This window comes from Pezoporus occidentalis, unplaced genomic scaffold, assembly GCF_034315485.1.
Source record: "Pezoporus occidentalis ecotype Australia unplaced genomic scaffold, CSIRO_AGI_Poc_V1 ctg507, whole genome shotgun sequence".
NCBI lineage: Eukaryota > Metazoa > Chordata > Aves > Psittaciformes > Psittacidae > Pezoporus > Pezoporus occidentalis.
The window spans coordinates 16,768-35,061 of NW_026915844.1; the positions used below are offsets into that span (position 1 = coordinate 16,768).

Here is an 18,294-nt window from a genome sequence, read left to right on the forward strand (position 1 = left end):
GGAGGTTTTAGGAGGGTATTGGTGAGTGTTGGGGTGAGTTGTGGGGTGTTGTGAGCGTTGTGGGGGTGTTGGGGGTGTTATGGGGGTGCTGTGGGTGTGTTGTGGGTGCTGTGAGTGGTTGGGGGGTGTTGTGGGTAGTTGGGGGAGTATTAGGGGGTTGTTGTGGGTGTTGGGTGTGGTTGGGGGTGTTGGGTGTGCTTGGGGGGATGTTGTGGCTGTTTGGTGTGGTTTTGGGGTGTTGTGGGTGTTGTGGGGGAGTTGGGTGTGCTTGGGGGGTGTTGGGGCGTGCAGGGGCTATCGGGGGGCGGCTCCCGGCGTCCCCTTTAAGGCGGGGGCGGTGGGGCTGACGTCAGGAGTCGTCCTTGGTGAAGCAAGATGGCGGCCCGGTAGGGGTGCGGAGCGGCGGCTGTGGTTGCGAGAGCCCCGCGCCCCTTGCCCGGCGCCATGTCGCTGCTCTGCGTGCGAGGTACCGACGGGTGCGGGGTCCGGCGCGGGGGGCATGGAGCGGGCCAGGGGCTGTGGGGGTGGTGTCTGTGGGAACAGCTCCATTCAAGGAAATCGGCGCGTGGATTCATGAATGAACTGGCGGGGGCGCGCGCGCGGCACCGGATCCGGGGACTGGGGGGGCGGGGGGATGTGGACGCGCGGAAGGTGATCTGCATCCCTCCCCCTTCATCATCTTACATCAATCCCGCTTCATCCTCCCCCTGCTGCATCCCTTCCACCCCCTCACAATTGCAGCTCCCCACAACCCCCCCCGCCTATTCTCACTTATCTCTCCACAAATAGTCCCCCAGGCCAAACAGCCCGTACCCTAAACAGGGGGCCTCAGACATCCCCCCACTCATCCCCAACCCCCGCGATTCCCACCCTCCACTCCTCCAAGCATCATTTATCCCAGAGCATCTCCACATCCCCAGCCCCCTGCACCCCCAAACCTCCAATCTTCCCACGGCCCCTCCTCCAAACCCCTAAATATCCCCCGAAATTACACCCCCCGCAGGCGTTGCCCCACCTCGGTGATGTTTTGGGGGGGTTGTGAGCAGTTGGGGGGTTGCAGATGAGGGGCGTGGTAGTTGGTGCTGGTGTGGGTCTGGTTTGTGTGGGCTGATCATGCCATACTGAGAAGAACTGGGGGGGATCCCCATCCCCACTCCCCAGCATGCTGAGACCTGCCCAGCTCAGCGTGCAGATGGATCCGGCAGCCTCAGGCTTGTCCTTACTGGGGGCTGCTCTGGGTTGCATGGTCAGTTTGGGCTAGGGAGATAAGTCTGGGTGGTCCTTTTCCCACCTCCCCAAGGCCTTGCAGCATCTCAGTGTGGGTCCTCGTGTTGAGGGGTTGGAGGTGGCAGAATGGCAGCTAGGGACAAGGTGGGGCACAGAGTGTCACCCCAAAGCTCCCACCCAGCCTTCCCTTGTTCCTGCTGGGGCACCAGGGCCACACACAGCCCTCAAGGGCTTTGTGCTGGGGGAAGGCAAGGACTGAAGTGGTTCTGGGAGGTGTGGGGTGAATGGGGACAGGGGGGTGTGGCCAGAATGGGGTCTGAAGGGGTTGGGAAGTAGATGGGCAGATGGACAGGTGGGTAGACAGGTGCCTAGAGAGACAGATGGAGGAGATAGATGGACAGACGGATGGAGGGATGGGGAGACGTGAGCTGGTAGACAGAGGGGTAGGTGGATGGATGGAAAGAGGGGTGGATGGTCAGAGGGAGAGTATGGGTGGGTGGATGGATGGAGAGAGGGAGGGGGTGGGTGGATGGACATGGAGGGAGGGGGTGGTTGGAGAGACAGGTGAATGGATGGATGGTCAACGTATGGACAGAGAGAGGGGTGGACAGAGACATGGGTGGATGCACAGACGAATGGATGAATGGACAGAGGGTTGGACAGACAGATGGGCCTGTTGCAGGATGCCTACAGCCCAAGCTGGTTTTCGTGCCATTGTCAGTCTGAACCCCACCAGCTGAACCTGCCTCAGTTTCCCCAGTTGACCCCCTCTTCCTTCCTCCTGAGAAGGATGATCACCCCAACCTGGGAAGCACCTCGAGTTCCAACCTATTGTGGTGGCACCCAGCTCCCACGAGGGTTCTGCTGTCCTCAGCTCCTTGTCTGGGTACTCAGGTTGAGTTTAGTCCAAAGGTGACACCCTGGGACCTGCCACTCGTGTGCCAGTTTTGGGGGCCCCTTGGTGGCTAGGAGGGCAGCACAACCTCTTGGGGCCAGCAGCCACATATGGTGGCAGCAGGACTTCTCTCAGGCAGTAGATAACAGCCAGGAGAACCATGTGTTCCCTGGGTAGTTGTTCCTGTCAGATCAGGTATTATCAGAGCTTTTCCTTCCTCTGCTTCTCTCAGTCTCATTTCGGAGACAGGTTTGGGCTGGTGGGTCCCACTGGGGCTGGGACAGGGGTGAGCTCCGACCTATGGGGTTCCCTGTGCAGCTCCAAGCAGCATGTGTCATGGACAGGTCCTGGTACCAGAGACTGTATTCTAACATCATATGATTCCTATTGCTCGTACTATTACAATGATTATTAATTAATATTAAATATTAATATTAACAATATAATTAATAGTAATATTCATTAAATATTAAATAATATTAATCCCAAACAATGTATAGCATATAACATATAAAATATAATAAAAAATATAATACCATACATGATCTATAGTACAGAATGTATAACATAATATATATAACATATACAAAAATTTAAAATTTAAATATGATGTCCCATATATAATATCCAATAAATAATATATAATACATCATATATAATATATATGGTATGTATGATATATATATGTAATACTTAAGAATATATGATATATAATGCATAACATAAAATATATATAATATATAAAATGCATTATATATAATACAATCAACATATAAAATATATTTAATATTAAAACACACACTGCTTCCAGATGTTCCCACACAGTCTCCCAGGCTCGCAGCCCAGTGGCAAAAGGGGATCTTTGGGATCCCAGAGCCTCCTGCCTTGCCTCAAACAAACCTTCCACCCCCCCGCCCCAAACACCTCCATCCTTGAGTGTAGCCACAGCTCTTGGAGTCCTGAGAGTCTGGATTTGGCCATGAGCAAAGTGCCACGCAGCACATGACTGAGCCAGAGGATCCTGTTATTTACTGAGCAGGAGGCTGAAGCTGAGCCACAACCCTCCCGTACTGTGGGTCAGGCTTGTGCCCCGTTGCTTCCCCCAGGCCTCACATCCCCTCTGTGAGCAGCATGTCTCTGAACAAATTACCTTGGATATCACCGGGGCTATTTTCATCCCTTGTTGGTCACACTGGTCCTCACTTGCTGGCAACTGCAGCATTTAACCAAGTGCTGTGTCATTCTCTCCCTGCCTGGTCCCATTCCCTCGCTGCCCCTTACCGCCCAGCGCTGGCAGCATTGGTACCTGGCTGCTGCCTCCTCCCCACTGCAGGCAAAACCAGGTACCCACCTGTGTAAAGCTGGGGCATCATCCAGAATCAGTGATGTTTGTTCCCTTGCTTCTTAGCAGGATCTGGCCCAGATGCAAACAGCCCCACCTCTGCATGCAGTCGGCCTATGGGGAGGGGTCCCCAATGGGCAGGGTGGGAATGAGCTCCTCGGTACCCCTGGGAGGGCAGTTTTGGGGGAAGGGGGGGGCATCCTCAGCCTGAATCTCTTCACTCTCTCTGTCCCCACAGTTAAAAAGGCAAAGTTCGATGGGCCCCAAGGTAAGGGTCCCCAGGCTGCCTGCCTTGGGGGGTTTGGGGTGAGGGGCTTGGCTCTTGGGGTGGTTGGGTGTGTCAGGATCAGAGGAAGGGCAGGGGATGGCAAGGGGATCCCAGGCTCAGCCTCTGATCTGGAGGCATCATTTGGCAAGGGGGGGAACACACACAGAGGTGGGAGTGCCCTGTGCAAGATGGGAATGCCATGGGCAGGACAGGGTGCTTGCAGCCAGGCCACCGTTGCCAGGGGTGGGATCCATCCTGACTGGGACTGGGGTGCTGAGGACAGTGTATGGGTACCCCATGGGAGGGTGGCAGTTGGGGAGTGTCTCGGGGGGTCCCCTGGTGTCCACTTCACCCTCTTCTTGCTCCCATAGAGAAGTTTAACACCTACGTGACACTGAAGGTACAAAATGTCAAGAGCACAACCATTGCAGTGCGGGGCAACCTGCCCTCCTGGGAGCAGGACTTCATGTTGTGAGTGTATAGGGGCCACTCTGGGGCCTCCACCCCACTGCTCCCCCATGACCTCAGCCCTGGGGGGCTCACCTGAGTCCTGCAGAGACTGGAGTGGCCCCAGGGGGCTGCTGTGGAGGGGGCTACTTGACACTTCTCTCCTTCCCAGTGAGATCAACCGGCTTGACCTGGGCCTGACGGTGGAGGTGTGGAACAAGGGGCTCATCTGGGACACCATGGTGGGGATGGTGTGGATCCCCCTCCGTACCATCCGGCAGTCCAATGAGGTAGAAGCTTAGGCATAGCCACCCCTTTCATCAGACCTAAAGGGCATGTAGCCACACCCTTGGTTGTCCTTTGCAGAGCCTTTCCCACCCCTGCTTGAAGAGGAGAGGGAGGACTTGGAATGTGGGGTCCCTGGTCTCCTCACCCACATTTCTGTCTCACAGGAGGGCCCTGGGGAGTGGCTCACGCTCGACTCCCAAGTCATCATGACCGACAATGAGATTTCGGGCACGAAGGACCCCACTTTCCACCGTATCCTCCTTGACACCCGCTTTGAGCTGCCTCTGGGTGGGTACCATGCCCAGACCCGTTCAGGGTTGAGGATGGGGATCTGCTCCTGTAGCTCCTAAAGATGAAAGACTGTTTTGGTGGGGGGAGCATTGGGGAATCTCTGCACCAATTGGGGTCTTTGCCCTTGCAGACATCCCTGAGGAGGAGGCCAGGTACTGGGCCAAGAAGCTGGAGCAGCTCAATGCCATGCGGGACCAGGATGATGTAAGTCGGTGCAGTGTCAGGCTGGGGTAAGAGGGCAGTGGTGCTGCAGAGGGGCAGTCCTCAGCAGCCTGTCTCTCCCCAGTATGCCTTCCAGGAGGAGCAGGAAAAGCCTTTGCCCGTTCACAGCTCCCAGTGCTGTAAGTGCTGCCCTGTCCCTGCCCCACTGCAGATCCCCCCCATTGCCCTATGCCTCAGGTCCGCACACTGCAGTAGTGCAGGAGTGGTATCTGTGCTTGGCTTGGGTCATTGGACCCCAACCCAAGTGAGGCTCAGCCTCACCCCACACCCTGTTCCCAGCCCTGCTCCCAGCCTCCTGTGTCTACTGGTGTTTCTTTGCTTTCTCCGTGCCCACAGTGTGTGAGCCCCCCTGTGGGGCTGAGTTGTAGGGGAGAAGGGTGTGACAGGGCATGGCAGTGAGGCTGATAAGGATGGTACCCTGGGAAACCTGGGTGAGGGGCGGTGAGGCTGGGGCGGGGGCTGCTCAGTGGGGGCACTGGCAGAGAGATCTGGGGGATTTGGGTTGCACTTCAGTGCCACCATGCCCATCCCTACACCCCATCCCCATCCTCTCTCGGTACTGCATCGTGCACCCACAGTTCCTGCCCCCAGACCAGCTCAGTGCTGATGTGCTCCATCCTGGGTGCTGTCCCCAGCCCAGCTTGGTGACACCATGCCTGGGAGATGCTGGTTTCCCCCAGCCACCTTGTGCTGCTGCCCTGGAACTGACTCCATCCTTGTTGTCTCTGCCCCTTTTTGTTTTTCTTTGTAGGCAGCTGGAATTACTTTGGATGGGGAGAACAGCAGAGTAAGTATCCTGTCCCCTCCGCCTCTCCCAGCCTGGCAGTCCCCAGCTCTCCTCACATCTGACTGGGCCCATCTCTGCAGCAAGGTTCCAAAGACGTAGGGACACGGTGGTGGCAGTAGCTGGGCTGTGTAGGGCATGGGGCAGATTTGGGGCATCCCTGGCCACAGGAGCTGTGGGGTCATCCCCTGTCCCACTCCCTGTGGCCCCTTGCAGACGATGACCCTGACAGCACAGTGGATGATCGTGACAGCGATTATCGCAGTGAGACCAGCAACAGCATCCCACCACCTTACTACACCACCTCCCAGCCCAACGCCTCTGTTCACCAGTACCCCATGAGGCACCAGCAGCAGAGCTCCCGTGACTCCTACACCGACTCCATGCAGAGCTATGAGATGGACTACTCAGACCAGCATCCCATCAGGTAGTGTTGATGTAGCCAGCTCCCCCTGGACCTGCTCTCTTAATCTCACCCCCTAGGCAGGAGAGGCCAGCAGGTCCCTGGGGTGATGATGCCAAGGACAACGCTCTCAGGGTGGTGGGTGACAGGGAGGGATGCTGAGGCAAGGAAGAGGGGAGTGTCTTGGCCCTAAGCCTTTCCTTCTCATCTGGAAGTTTTCAAGCTCTTTTGGGTTACCACCCTCCTCTGTCCTTGCTGGGCTTTGGGACCCTCAGGTCCTAGCTCTCCTTGCTGTGAGCTATGGCCTGCCTTGGGATGCAGATGTGGCTGTAGGCAGGGTCACCAGCCCAGTGCTTTGTCCCTGTGGTCCCAGCATGTTCCCAGACCAAGGTGCCAGCGCTGTCCACCACCACAGAGCCTCCCTGCCGGTGTCCCCACGGCAGCAGGGGATGCTGGGACATGGCGGGTGGTGGTGGTGCGGTGCCCCGGAACCTTGCTGATCGCCTTCCTCTCCTCCCTGGCAGACGCTATGGTAGCGTTGACTCTGCCGCAAACAGGCGCAGTGACGCCGATTCCGCTTCTGAGTCGAGCAGGCGGACCAGCCGCCAGCCTTCCCTTGAGAGCAGGCGGTCCCTAGACCTATCTGATAGGTGGGTCACTACCTTGTTGCGTGCTGTGTACCGTCGCAGAGTGCTGTGGTCGGTCCTTGCAGCCGTGGTGAGGCCAACACCAGTCCCGGCAAGGGCGACCCCATGTCACTGCAGGGTCTCCCTGCCCTGGGCTGCCTTGCAGAGGAGCAGCATTGGGATGCTCCAGGGTGTCTCTTAGCCCCGTGGTAGCCCTTCTTGCTCTTGGGGGCCCAGGTCATGGTGCTGATACCCCAGCATCCTGGTCCCACTCACTGGCACAGCAACTATGTGGCAGCACTGCTGCCTGTTCCCTGTCATCCCAGCAGGAATGGGAGCTGGGACTCAAATGAGCCTCAGGGACTCAAATGCCACCCTCTGATACTGGTACCTCCCAGGGAACACTTTGCTGGACAAAAGCCTCACACAGTAATTTGGGACCCTTTTGGTGTGCCAAGATCTGGCCAGGATCTGGCTGAGGAGATGAGGGGTTTCTGGGCATGAGCCATGTCTCCTGCACCCCTTGCCCCAAGTCCCCCTTCCCAAGGTACCTGGATGATGCCAGTACCCATCTCTTTTGGGAGCAGCCTGGGCATCTGCCAGCACCCTCCTTCCTGCCATGTCGCCTGGCTCCCCACTGCCTAACACAGCTGCTCTGGGCCCAGGGCTCTGCCCATCTCTTTGTCCCTTTGTCCCCTTTCTGCTTGCCCACCCCTAAGCCCTGGCTGCCAGTGCTGGAGACATGGTGTCGGCCTCTTCCTAGGCATGTCCCTGTCCTGTCTGCATGTTTGCTTATGTGAGCCTGTCTCCATGGAGCCCTGTGGCCGCCTTGTCCCCAGCAGCCTTCTGTGCTGCAGGGAACCCCTCTGTGCTGCAGTAGGACTGATGGGATTGGTGGAAAGGGGACTGGCCTGGAAGAAACACTGGTGGTAGGGATGATGTGGTTAAGGGGAGTTGATGGAGTTGAGAGAGGGTGTCCTTGGAGAGGGAGTGCTGGGGAGATTTACAGGCAATGCTGGGGTGTCAGGGTAGAGGCTGGGTGTGGACTATGGGCAGGACAGGTTGTCTGGCAGAAGCAGGAGGCAGGATCTGGCTGGGCATGCAGTCTGGCTGTGCTCTGCCCCCTCCTCTGGCAGGAGTGAGCTGAGGGGACAGACCCTGACCCCCATGTTCCTACACTCAACCCAGGTACAGGAAGGTAAGATCCCTGAGGGGCTAATCCCAGCTCATGGAATCTCCTGGGTCCATGCCTTCGACTCCAAGGATGAGGAGATCAGTGCTCACCAAGGGCTGTGCTCTGAGGGGGACCCCACATCCCTCCAGCCCATGGTGTGGGGACCCTGGGGCTGTGGGGCAGCACAGGGCAGGCAAAGCTGTGGCACAGCCCCACGGAGCCCTGTTCTTCTCTGCCCTCGGCCCTGCAGCCCCACGGGGAGCAGCCATTATGCCTCATCTGCTGAGCTGAGCCAGGGCAGCTCCCAGCTGAGTGAGGACTTCGAGAACGAGAGCCTGCGGGATTCGGAGCTGGATGAACGGGATGGGGACTCCTACCACTCCTGCCATAGCTCCGTCAGCTACCACAAGGACTCACCCCGCTGGGAGGAGGAGGAGGATGATGACCTCTACCTGGAGGAGGAGGAAGAGTTCAATGAGGACTACAGTGAGAATGAGGAAGGCTGCCCCAAGGAGGTGGAGGAGAAGGACCTGCAGGAGCAGGGCACCTACGAAGCCCCTGAGCACGATGCCTACTCCCCACTGCAGAAACCCCCTGGGCAGCAGCAGCAACCACAGCAACCCCAGTTGGTCCCCCAGCTGAAGCTGAAGCAGCAGGAGAGGAAGGAGGAGAGGAAGGAGAACGACATTTCTGCCCCTGAAGAAATCCCAGAGGCCCTCCAGGCCCAGCGGAGTGTGGATGAAGCTCCCCTGCAAGAGGCAGCTCCTGAGCCCGAGCCCCCAAAACCATCTGAGAGGTAGGAGGGAGACTTTGACCTGTAGTGTACTTGCGATGGCACTGTGCCTGGTAACACCGAGGATGCTCTGGAGGTGGCCTGGGGCTCATGCTGCGGTGCCAAAGGGCAGTGCCAGGGACTTCCCACACTGAATGAGAAGTCCACCTTGTACCACCCTGGCAAGGGGCAGCTCCTAGGGCATGATGCCCTGGCCCATGGTAAGCAGGGGCAGAGCTTGAGGCATTCGAGACCTTGCCAGGGCTGCTGGGGGCACAGGTTTATATCCTGGGGAAAACCTGGGGATAGGGGAAGTGGGGGCTTGGGGCCGTGATTCCTCTTCTTTGTCTCAGGCTATTGGCTCCCTGGATGGAGGGAATACCCTGGAGCTCAGCAGGAGGAAATTTCCTTAGCAGGAGTCCGTCCTCTCCCTAAGCCATTAGTAAAAGCTCATCCAAGGCCTCCTGTGCTGTACAGATGAGTTTTTTGGTGGTCAGGTCCCTGGTATGACATGTGAATAATTCACAAATCAGTCTCTGCCTTTAATTATTGAACGTGTCCATTATTCCATGGTTTGGTGAGTGCCGCTGCTCTGTACAGAGGGGAAGTGTGATGGGCTGTTTCAGTCTTTTATTTACTTTAAATTATAGACCAGAAATGGGAAATCTCTAATTTAAAAGAATGTGTAATGAGCTTTAAACCCTCCCCCCCCAATATTTAATGCCAAGGGCTGGCTAGAGTCCTGGTGAAGGTGGCCGTGAACTAAGGTTTGTCTGCCTGCAGTGTCTGTTCTCTGGGCAGGGCACCTGGGGGTCCTATGGTGGGCATTAGTGACCATTGCTTAGTGCTGTGGGCCACAGATTAGTGCCAAGGACCGCAGATTAGCACTGAGGACCATAGATTAGTGCTGGGGATGACACATTAGCACAGGGCTGGATTTGGCAGGTTTGCCTCCTGAGCTCTCTGTGGCCTCATTCCAGCCTGGTTCTGGGCACATGTGTCCAGTGTCATGTCACACCAGGCTCTCCAGGAGGCTGGTACATGTGGAGGATTTGTTTTCTTTTCCTCCATGTCTTGATTTTACAAGAGAGGAGATAAAAACTTAACCCCACCACAACCAGCATGTCCAGGCTGACAGGTCTCCTGTGCTCAAAGTCGCAGGAGTACAGCTCTTAAGCCCAGGAGTTTCCAGAGTGGTGGGAAGAGGCCAGAGGACATCCTTCTGGGGAGATGAGAGCTGAAGGATGTTTAGTATAGGTGCTGGTGTCACTCTGATCTGGAGAGATCCCTCTGTGTCCCTTGGGTGTCCAGGCCAGAGTCTCCCAGGGGAGTGAGAACTTCTGGCTTCTCCCCATCTGCCTTGATGGTGCTACCCTTTGCAGAGGGACTTGCTGTCTTTTTAGAGCCCTTCCTGGTAGTAAGTGTTTTTTGTTTTTTTGTTTTGCCATGGCCACACTGCCTCAAGGACCCTTAGGATACCCATATTGCATCCTCAGTCCTGCCTGGGCTGACTTCCTGCTCCCCAGTGCCATGCTTGGGGGTGAGCAAGGTGTGTGTGCTTGCAGGGAGCAAGCAGAGGTGGAGGTGCAGGACCCCAAAGCACGAGCCAAAGCCAACTGGCTGAGAGCCTTCAACAAGGTCTGCATGCAGCTGCAGGAGGTGAGCAATGCTGTGGCTGACAACTGCTGGGTCCCAGCCATGTGCTGGGTGTCTTCCAGACATATCCAATCCCCTGGACACCCCACACCCTGAGGTCAGTGGGGACCTGTGGGAGCCCCACAAGGGGCAGGGTGTGCTGAGGACCTTCCCCTGGTGTATGCTGCATGCGGTGCGCTGGTGCGAGCCCCTCACCCTCTCCCATGTACTGAGCTGACAATTTTTTGTTCTATTTTTAGACTCCATCCCATCCTCCATCTTTTCTTTTTTATTTTGGCTCTGGATTTGCCCCCTGGGGCTTCGATTCCCCCTCCCCACCGCTTCTCTTTTCAGTTGTCCACCATCATGGCCCTTGCACCTGCGTCTCCCCTTCCTGCAGGGAAGGGGTGTAACCTGCCTGCAGGTAAGCATGTCCAATCGAATGATCCAGCCTTCCCCGTGTGTGTGTGCTTGTGTGTGCCAGGGATTGCCCCACGAGGGAGGTAAAATTGGCTTTTCCCTCCCTTCTCCCTGCAAATAATCCCCTCCTTGCAAGGGAGCTGGCACTGTGGGATGGTCCCTGCACACATCTCATACCTGGTGTGCTCTGGCTTTTCCTGGCACTTCTCTCCAACTGGTTGTAGGTCTTTGTGGAGCTGCTGAGTCTTCCCAATGCTCCCCTCTCCCAAATGCCCAAATTTTGCATGGTGCAGCCATCCCCACTGCTTTGCCAACCTGAACTCCTCTGCTGAAGCCTGCCCAGCTCACCCTCTGGGAGATATTTTATTCCTGGTGCAAGCTCTTGGCTGGAAAGAGCCCCATCAGTTTAGGAACACACTTCCCTCTGCCCACCCTGTAAACCTTTTACATGCTTCCCATGCAAGGGGAGCCTTGGGGAGGGCGCTGGGGACTCAGTGCTGTGAGCGTGATGGCTGCTCTGTATCTTGCAGGCTCGTGGGGATGTTAATGGAGAAGCTAAATCCCTGTGGTTCAAAGGCGGGTGAGTATGTGGGAAAGTTCGTACTTTGTGCTCCCCCCCCCGCCCTGGGTCTCGTGGGTTCCTCTCCCCATTAGGATGTGATTAATGCATTCGTCATGGGGCTAGCATGAGGAAATGTTGCTGAGCTCTGAGCGTGCCAGGGGCCAGAGTTTTGGGCTGAATGCTGGTCGCTCAGTGCTTTTGGAGGAGCCAGCAGAGATGCTGCCACTCCGTGTCCCCAAGAGCTGCTGCTGAGGGGGAGAGTGAGGAGGTGAGTGGGTTGAGATGGGACCGAGCTGGGGTGGTGGCTCAGACTTCTCTCCTGCCATCTGCACCTTGAGTGGTGCCATAGGGAGCTGTGAACCTCTCACCTGGACAGGCTGTGGGTTTGCCCTGTCTTGCCATTGTGGGCAGCCCTGCCACTGACTCAGGCAGAACCTGGCAGGTTTTCCTGAGAGCCCACCAGATCACACCAGGGTTTTCTTGTGGACAGGCCTGGAGGCTGTGACCGAGCTGCACTACCCTGGTTCCTCTCATAGCGGAACAGCTTGGTGCTCACCTTTGGTGTCCCAGAAGGAGACCCCAGCTCTCTCGCTCCATGCTGCAAGCTAAAGCCAACTGAGCCAAATCCTAGAGCCGTAGAATGGTTTGGGTTTAAAGGACTTTAAAGCTCCTCCAGTTCCAACCCCCTGCCATGGGCAGGGACACCTTCCACTAGAGCAGGTTGCTCCAAGCCCCTGTGTCCAACCTGGCCTTGAACACTGCCAGGGATGGGGCAGCCACAGCTTCTCTGGGCACCCTGTGCCAGTGCCTCAGCACCCTCACAGGGAAGAGCTTCTGCCTGAGAGCTCATCTCGGTCTCCCCTCTGGCAGGTTAAAGCCATTCCCCTTGGCCTGTCCCTACAGGCCCTTGACCAGAGCCCCTCTCCAGATTTCTTGTAGGTTGCCTTCCGGGGCTGTTTTTTTCCCTTGAATTTCACTGGCACACCACTGAAGCCAAACATCTTCACATGAGGAAAAATCGCACTTTTCTGCCTCAATCCCCTTCACCCCCCCCCAGCTTTTATCTCAGTGATCCCTGCCCCAGGCAAGGTAGTGATGGGGTTGGGGTTCCCACATGTTGGTTCCAGGCCACACATGCGTTCTTCAGTCCCAAGCAAACATAGGGCAATAGCAGGGGGGGAGGGGAACCTTCCTGCATCAGTTTCCCCTTCTCCGCTGACTCTCCTCTCTCTCTCGCAGGCCTGGTGGCGGGCTGATCATTATAGACAGCATGCCGGACATACGCAAGCGAAAACCCATCCCCCTAGTTAGCGATTTGGTGAGGTTCCTCCTAACGCAGCACACAGCCACCGGCTTTGCTCCTGCTGTGCCCCGCTGGACTGTGTGCCCTGCTCCCGGCTGCCTCTAACATGGCTTGTGTTTTCTGTTCTCTTTTCTCCGGCCTGGCTTGGCCATCCCTGGCGGCAGGGGGGCGGCAGTAAGGTTTCTGCGCTGCATTAACAGCATGCCCGACATTAAGCCTGGACGCAAATCTCTCCCTCTAGTCAGCGATCTGGTGAGCGTGGGCCTGAGGGGTTAAAGAGAAAGCACCTCTGGGTGCTGCTGGCCAGCCCTGCCCAGCCTTCTCCAGCCCCAACCCCACAGGGCAGGGGTGTCCCAGGCTGTTCTGGGGGTCTCCTGGCCCTGGACCTAGAAGTGGGGAGCTGTGAGGATGGCACAGCTCAGCTTGCCTCACTGGAGCATGCTTCTCTTTAACGGAGCTCCAGGGCCTTCTTCCAACACTTCCCAATGGGAGGCCAAGGCTTCCTGGGCCCCATCTCGTTTCCCTGGTTCCTTCCTGTGCCTTCTAACACCAGCTCCTCACCATTTGGAGTGTGCTGGCACTGGGCAGATAGACCCATGTACAAGAGGAGGGGTAGCACTGGCTTTTCTGAGCTGCACAGACCCTAAGCTCCTGTCCCCACTGTTGTCACGTTCTGTTGCTCCAGCCCAGTCCCTATGCTGGGGTCCCATCCACCCCCTGGGCTGTGATGCGCAGGGTCACTCTGCTGTCACCCCCTTGGTGACAAGAGACAACAAATTTAGAAATGCTTTGCACCCAGAATTAGATGCTCTTTGCCTCCTTCCTCATTTCCTTACACATCCCCAGGGTGCCTCCATTCTGTCTTCACCCTGCCTGCCCCCTCCCATCCCGCTGCCCCTTTTTGCTCCCCCTTGCCCCAGTGCCCTCTGCCCCCCAGCCCGCTTAGGCAGCTGCTGATGCTTCTGCACTTTGCCGTGTTGGTGTTTTGGGGTGTTGGGTTGTGGGTGGTGATGGGGTGGACAGAATGTAGGGGTCAGGTAGGACCACTGCCTTTCCCTGCTGCAGGGATTTGGCAGGCTGCAGCCAGTGCTGTGGCTTGGGATGGGAAAACCGCCAGGGACTTGTCCAGCACTGGGTGGGGGGTTGGTGTTGCCCCGATTCCCACTTGTTCCAGCAGGAAAGGGGCCAGGACTTGCTCTGCTGTGAGGTGGCTTGCACTAACAGCCTTTTATTCCTCCCTCGCTTGCCCTGGCTGCCTGCAGGCAATGGTAAGTGCCCATCACCTGGGATTGGACCTGAACTGGGAATGCCACGGGCTGCTGAACTGGTTCCAGTCCTGCTGCACAGCTGGGTTCTCCCCACTGCCAACATCCACTGCTATCTAGGGTGCGGGTCTATTTGACATGGTTTATGGCCACTGGGAACCCAAAGGAGTGTGAGAGGGACATCCCATGCTCTGTCAGATCTGGGAATTGTGTTTCTTTCCCACAGTCCCTGGTCCAGTCCAGGAAAGCAGGAATCACCTCTGCGCTGGCCTCGAGCACCTTGAACAATGAGGAGCTGGTAGGTGCTGGGGTTAGCTGGTGTGCAGGGTGGTCATGGCAGGAAGGCTGAGCCCCAGGCCAGGGGGTTATGTGCCATGCCAGCATCCTCTGGTGATGCTAGAGCAGCTAGGATGCGCATGCCTGCACCAGGGGATGGTGGTGATTGTCCCCTGCCCTGCTTGTCTCCACCCAGTGCAGGGTGTCCTCACTCTGTTGCATGGCTCAGCTGCTATAAGTGGCTTGAGCTTTTCTCCCCCTCTCTGTTCTGTCCTCACACAGAAAAATCATGTTTACAAGAAGACCCTGCAAGCCTTAGTGTACCCCATCTCCTGCACAACACCCCACAACTTTGAGGTGTGGACGGCCACCACCCCTACCTACTGCTATGAGTGCGAGGGGCTGCTGTGGGGAATCGCCCGGCAGGGCATGCGCTGTGCCGAGTGCGGCGTCAAGTGCCATGAGAAGTGTCAGGACCTGCTCAATGCTGACTGCCTGCAGAGTAAGGACCCACTGCCTGCAGCCTTGTCCCTTCTCACTTTAGAGAGGGAGAGCTGACTCCTGTCTTGTGCATGGTGGAAGTGGTGAGCAGGGCAGGTCTGTCCTGGGCAGGGGGTAGACCCTTGCAGGTTTGAATTAATTCATGCACGGTGGGCTTGGGGAACTCTCAGCTGTCTCCTGGATGCTGCTGCCTGCCTGTCTACCCTGTCTCACCCATAGCTGTCCGCTCCCAGGGGCGGCGGAGAAGAGCTCCAAGCATGGAGCAGAGGACCGGACCCAGAACATCATCATGGTGCTCAAGGACCGCATGAAGATCCGGGAGCGCAACAAACCAGAGATATTTGAGCTGATCCAGGAAGTGTTTGGGGTCACCAAGACCACTCACACGCAGCAGATGAAGGCAGTGAAGCAGAGTGTCCTGGATGGCACCTCCAAATGGTCAGCCAAGATCAGCATCACAGGTAGGCACCAGTGGCACCAGGCACCATGTGCTGTGGGGGACCATGGGGCTGTCTCCTTGCACAAGGATGCTGCATTGTCCAACTGCTTCCTGCCCCTCGTTCTCCAAAGAAGCTTCAGCCCCTGGGGCTGTGCCTGTGGTGGGGATCTCGGTGGCACTGACTGCTCTCTCTGTCTGCTGTCTCCACTGTGTGTGCTTTGTGTGGATGGGTATACATGCTGTGCTGCAGTTGTTTGTGCCCAGGGCCTGCAAGCAAAGGATAAGACAGGCTCCAGTGACCCCTATGTCACTGTCCAGGTTGGAAAGACAAAAAAAAGGACTAAAACTATCTACGGCAATCTCAACCCAGTCTGGGAGGAGAATTTCCATTTGTAAGTTCACCCCTGTCACCTCCATCCCCCTTCCTGGCCACTCACAGTCATGTTGGGCTGCACTGGCTGTTGGTACATCCCTGCGGGATGATGGGGAGTCAGCTGGCGCTTCATTCTGCTTCAGTTGAGGGTGGAGGGGGGCTGCTGGGCTCACTGGGAGTGCTGGTTTCGTGCCATGGAGTGTTTGGCTCCTGGCAATGTGGGCTGATCCAGGCTGTGTTGGTGGGAGGGTTGCTGCCCCCACATCTGCTTTCTCTCCCAGTTCCTGCCCAGAGCTGGAATGGTCCCTCTTGTTTAGGAAAACAGAGACTGGGGAGAAGATGGAAAGGTTTCCCTGCTTATTCTAGGGTTTGCCCCTTCTTGCTTCTCCAGTGAGTGCCATAACTCCTCTGACCGCATAAAGGTCCGTGTCTGGGATGAGGATGATGACATCAAATCCCGTGTGAAGCAGCGCTTCAAGAGGGAGTCTGATGACTTCCTGGGCCAGACGATCATTGAGGTCCGGACCCTGAGTGGGGAGATGGACGTCTGGTACAACCTTGGTAACTAGCTGGGGCCCTGCAGTCTTGGGGGGACATGCTGCTGGCCCTGGTGTGAAGGCTATTTCTCATATTAGCATAGGGTCTGCTTTTAAAAACACGAAATATAGAAAGCTGTTGGGATCAAGTGTTTTTCCAAGGTCATTCTCAGAACCCTTTGCTCAGGTGTTCTGGCCCTCTGCTGAGGGGAAACTGAGACACAGAGAGACCGCATCTCTCTAGTGCCTGGAGATATGGCCAGATCCCTCCCTGCAATGTCTTGGTTGTGTTGTACCCTGGTCTGGCTGTACTTGGAGATGGGTGTCACAGTATCACAGTATGCTAGAGATTGGAAGGGACCTCGAAAGATCATCTAGTCCAATCCCCCTGCCGGAGCAGGAACACCTAGATAAGGTTACACAGGAATGTGTCCAGGCGGGTTTTGAATGTCTCCAGGGAAGGAGACTCCACAACCTCCCTGGGCAGCCTGTTCCAGTGTTCCGTCACCCTCACTGAGAAGAATTTTCTTCTCAAGTTTAAGTGGAACCTCTTGTGTTCCAGTTTGTACCCATTACCCCTTGTCCCTGGGCCCTGGCCCCAAAGCCTCTCTGTGCTGGGGCCATCTGTCCCTCTTTGGGGCCAGAAGTGAGCAGAGTTGCTCTGGGAAGCCTGATGTCTTTATCCCCCTTCCTGTACCCCTGCAGACAAGCGGACAGACAAGTCGGCTGTGTCGGGAGCCATACGGCTGCACATCAGTGTGGAGATCAAAGGCGAGGAGAAGGTGGCTCCCTACCACATACAGTACACGTGCCTGCATGAGGTGAGCAGCCCACCCCAGCCCATGGTCTGTGGCCCCCACCCCAGTGATGCCACCAGCCCTAGGGACCTTGTGGAACTCATTTGTACCTCCAGAACCTGTTCCACTTTGTGACGGATTTGCAAAACAACGGAGTGGTGAAGATCCCTGATGCCAAGGGGGATGATGCCTGGAAGGTGTACTTTGATGAGACAGCGCAGGAGATCGTGGATGAGTTTGCCATGCGCTATGGGGTGGAGTCCATCTACCAGGCCATGACGTGAGTTCCTTGCCCTCCATCCTGCTGTGTCTGGGATGTGTGGGGGTCATTGTCAGCATCACCCTGCTGCAGCCTGTTTGCAGCCTGCCATGGATACAGAGATGCTGCCCTAGCTCACCCCACACCCCTTCCCCATACTCTCCCTTGCATGCACCCCAAACCCCGCATCCCTTCTTAGGGGTAGCCCCTCCATGGCCCTCACCTTCCCCCTCCCTCTGCAGGCATTTTGCCTGCCTTTCCTCCAAGTACATGTGCCCCGGGGTGCCAGCAGTGATGAGCACCCTGCTTGCTAACATCAATGCCTACTACGCGCACACCACAGCGTCCACCAACGTTTCAGCCTCCGACCGCTTTGCTGCTTCCAATTTCGGGGTAAGTCCGATGGTGCGTAAACACTCCTTCCTTCTTCTCTCTATTCTCTTGGGAGGGGGCGGGGGGCTCAAGGGGGCAAAAAGGGCTGTGCAAAACACCCCGCTCCAAAGGGCAGCCAGGCGCAGTGGGGGGTCAGCCTGTGCTTGTCCTGAAATTCATCCCACTCCCATTATTCAGGAAGGAAAAGAGCCACCACCTTTCTGGGAGAAGGTCTAAATTTGCTCCCCTGCCAGTTGTTATGGTGAAACAGTGGCTGGAGTCCAAGCGGGACTTCTGGGTCTCCAGTGGGACTCCAGTGGGATGCTGGGTGGTGAAAGGGTGAAACCTTGATGGCAAAACCACAAGCAGGTGGCAGGAAGCCATCTCTGCAGCTCGCTGGGTGTTTTGCACCACCCTGTGCATTTGGGTGTACCGGAACCGCTGCAAACTTGCCTGGCTGTGCCAACACCAATGGGAGCCTCATGGCGAGCAGGGCGAGTTTGTGCCGGGGCCAGGTGAACCCAGGTGAGAAAGGGCTGAGCTCTCCCCCTGACTCCCCCATGTCATCCTAGAGGCTGCAGGTACTTGCTCTGGATGCACAAGGGTTGAGCCAGGATCAGTGCCCAGCCCTGGGTTAGGCAAAGAGTTGGGTAGCCAGGGATGCAGCCAGGGTCGAGCACAGGTCTGGGAGCAGCAGCTTTGATTCATGGGAGCTGGAGCCGTGTGAGCTGTGCATCCAGGTCACGCAAGAGGAGGAAACCATACGAGACTCAAAAGGAAAAGCACCTTTTCTCTAACATGGAGGGTTTAAAAAACT

The 18,294-nt window shown here is 56.7% G+C and overlaps 1 protein-coding gene across 16 annotated transcripts in view; it reads left to right on the forward strand.

The window, feature by feature from the left end:
* Positions 1-353: 353 nt before the first annotated feature.
* Positions 354-18,294, forward strand: part of UNC13A (unc-13 homolog A) — a 33,977-nt gene continuing 16,036 nt past the window's right edge. For 6 of the 16 annotated variants that reach the window (XM_062637173.1, XM_062637181.1, XM_062637179.1 and 3 more), the window contains exons 1-22: positions 354-466; positions 3,703-3,732; positions 4,104-4,203; positions 4,352-4,469; positions 4,632-4,755; positions 4,889-4,962; positions 5,045-5,099; positions 5,732-5,767; positions 5,981-6,191; positions 6,692-6,817; positions 8,218-8,763; positions 10,305-10,398; positions 11,325-11,374; positions 12,824-12,917; positions 14,151-14,222; positions 14,483-14,702; positions 14,935-15,162; positions 15,391-15,532; positions 15,905-16,074; positions 16,755-16,870; positions 16,963-17,126; positions 17,348-17,510. In XM_062637173.1, the coding sequence (XP_062493157.1) occupies positions 445-466; positions 3,703-3,732; positions 4,104-4,203; positions 4,352-4,469; positions 4,632-4,755; positions 4,889-4,962; positions 5,045-5,099; positions 5,732-5,767; positions 5,981-6,191; positions 6,692-6,817; positions 8,218-8,763; positions 10,305-10,398; positions 11,325-11,374; positions 12,824-12,917; positions 14,151-14,222; positions 14,483-14,702; positions 14,935-15,162; positions 15,391-15,532; positions 15,905-16,074; positions 16,755-16,870; positions 16,963-17,126; positions 17,348-17,510 (2,955 nt within the window). In that variant the 5' untranslated portion in view covers positions 354-444. Of the gene's footprint in view, positions 467-3,702; positions 3,733-4,103; positions 4,204-4,351; positions 4,470-4,631; positions 4,756-4,888; positions 4,963-5,044; positions 5,100-5,731; positions 5,768-5,980; positions 6,192-6,691; positions 6,818-8,217; positions 8,764-10,304; positions 10,399-11,324; positions 11,375-12,595; positions 12,675-12,823; positions 12,918-13,921; positions 13,928-14,150; positions 14,223-14,482; positions 14,703-14,934; positions 15,163-15,390; positions 15,533-15,904; positions 16,075-16,754; positions 16,871-16,962; positions 17,127-17,347; positions 17,511-18,294 lie in introns of all 16 variants that reach the window. The other 10 variants (XM_062637178.1, XM_062637183.1, XM_062637189.1 and 7 more) reach the window with 6 other exon arrangements.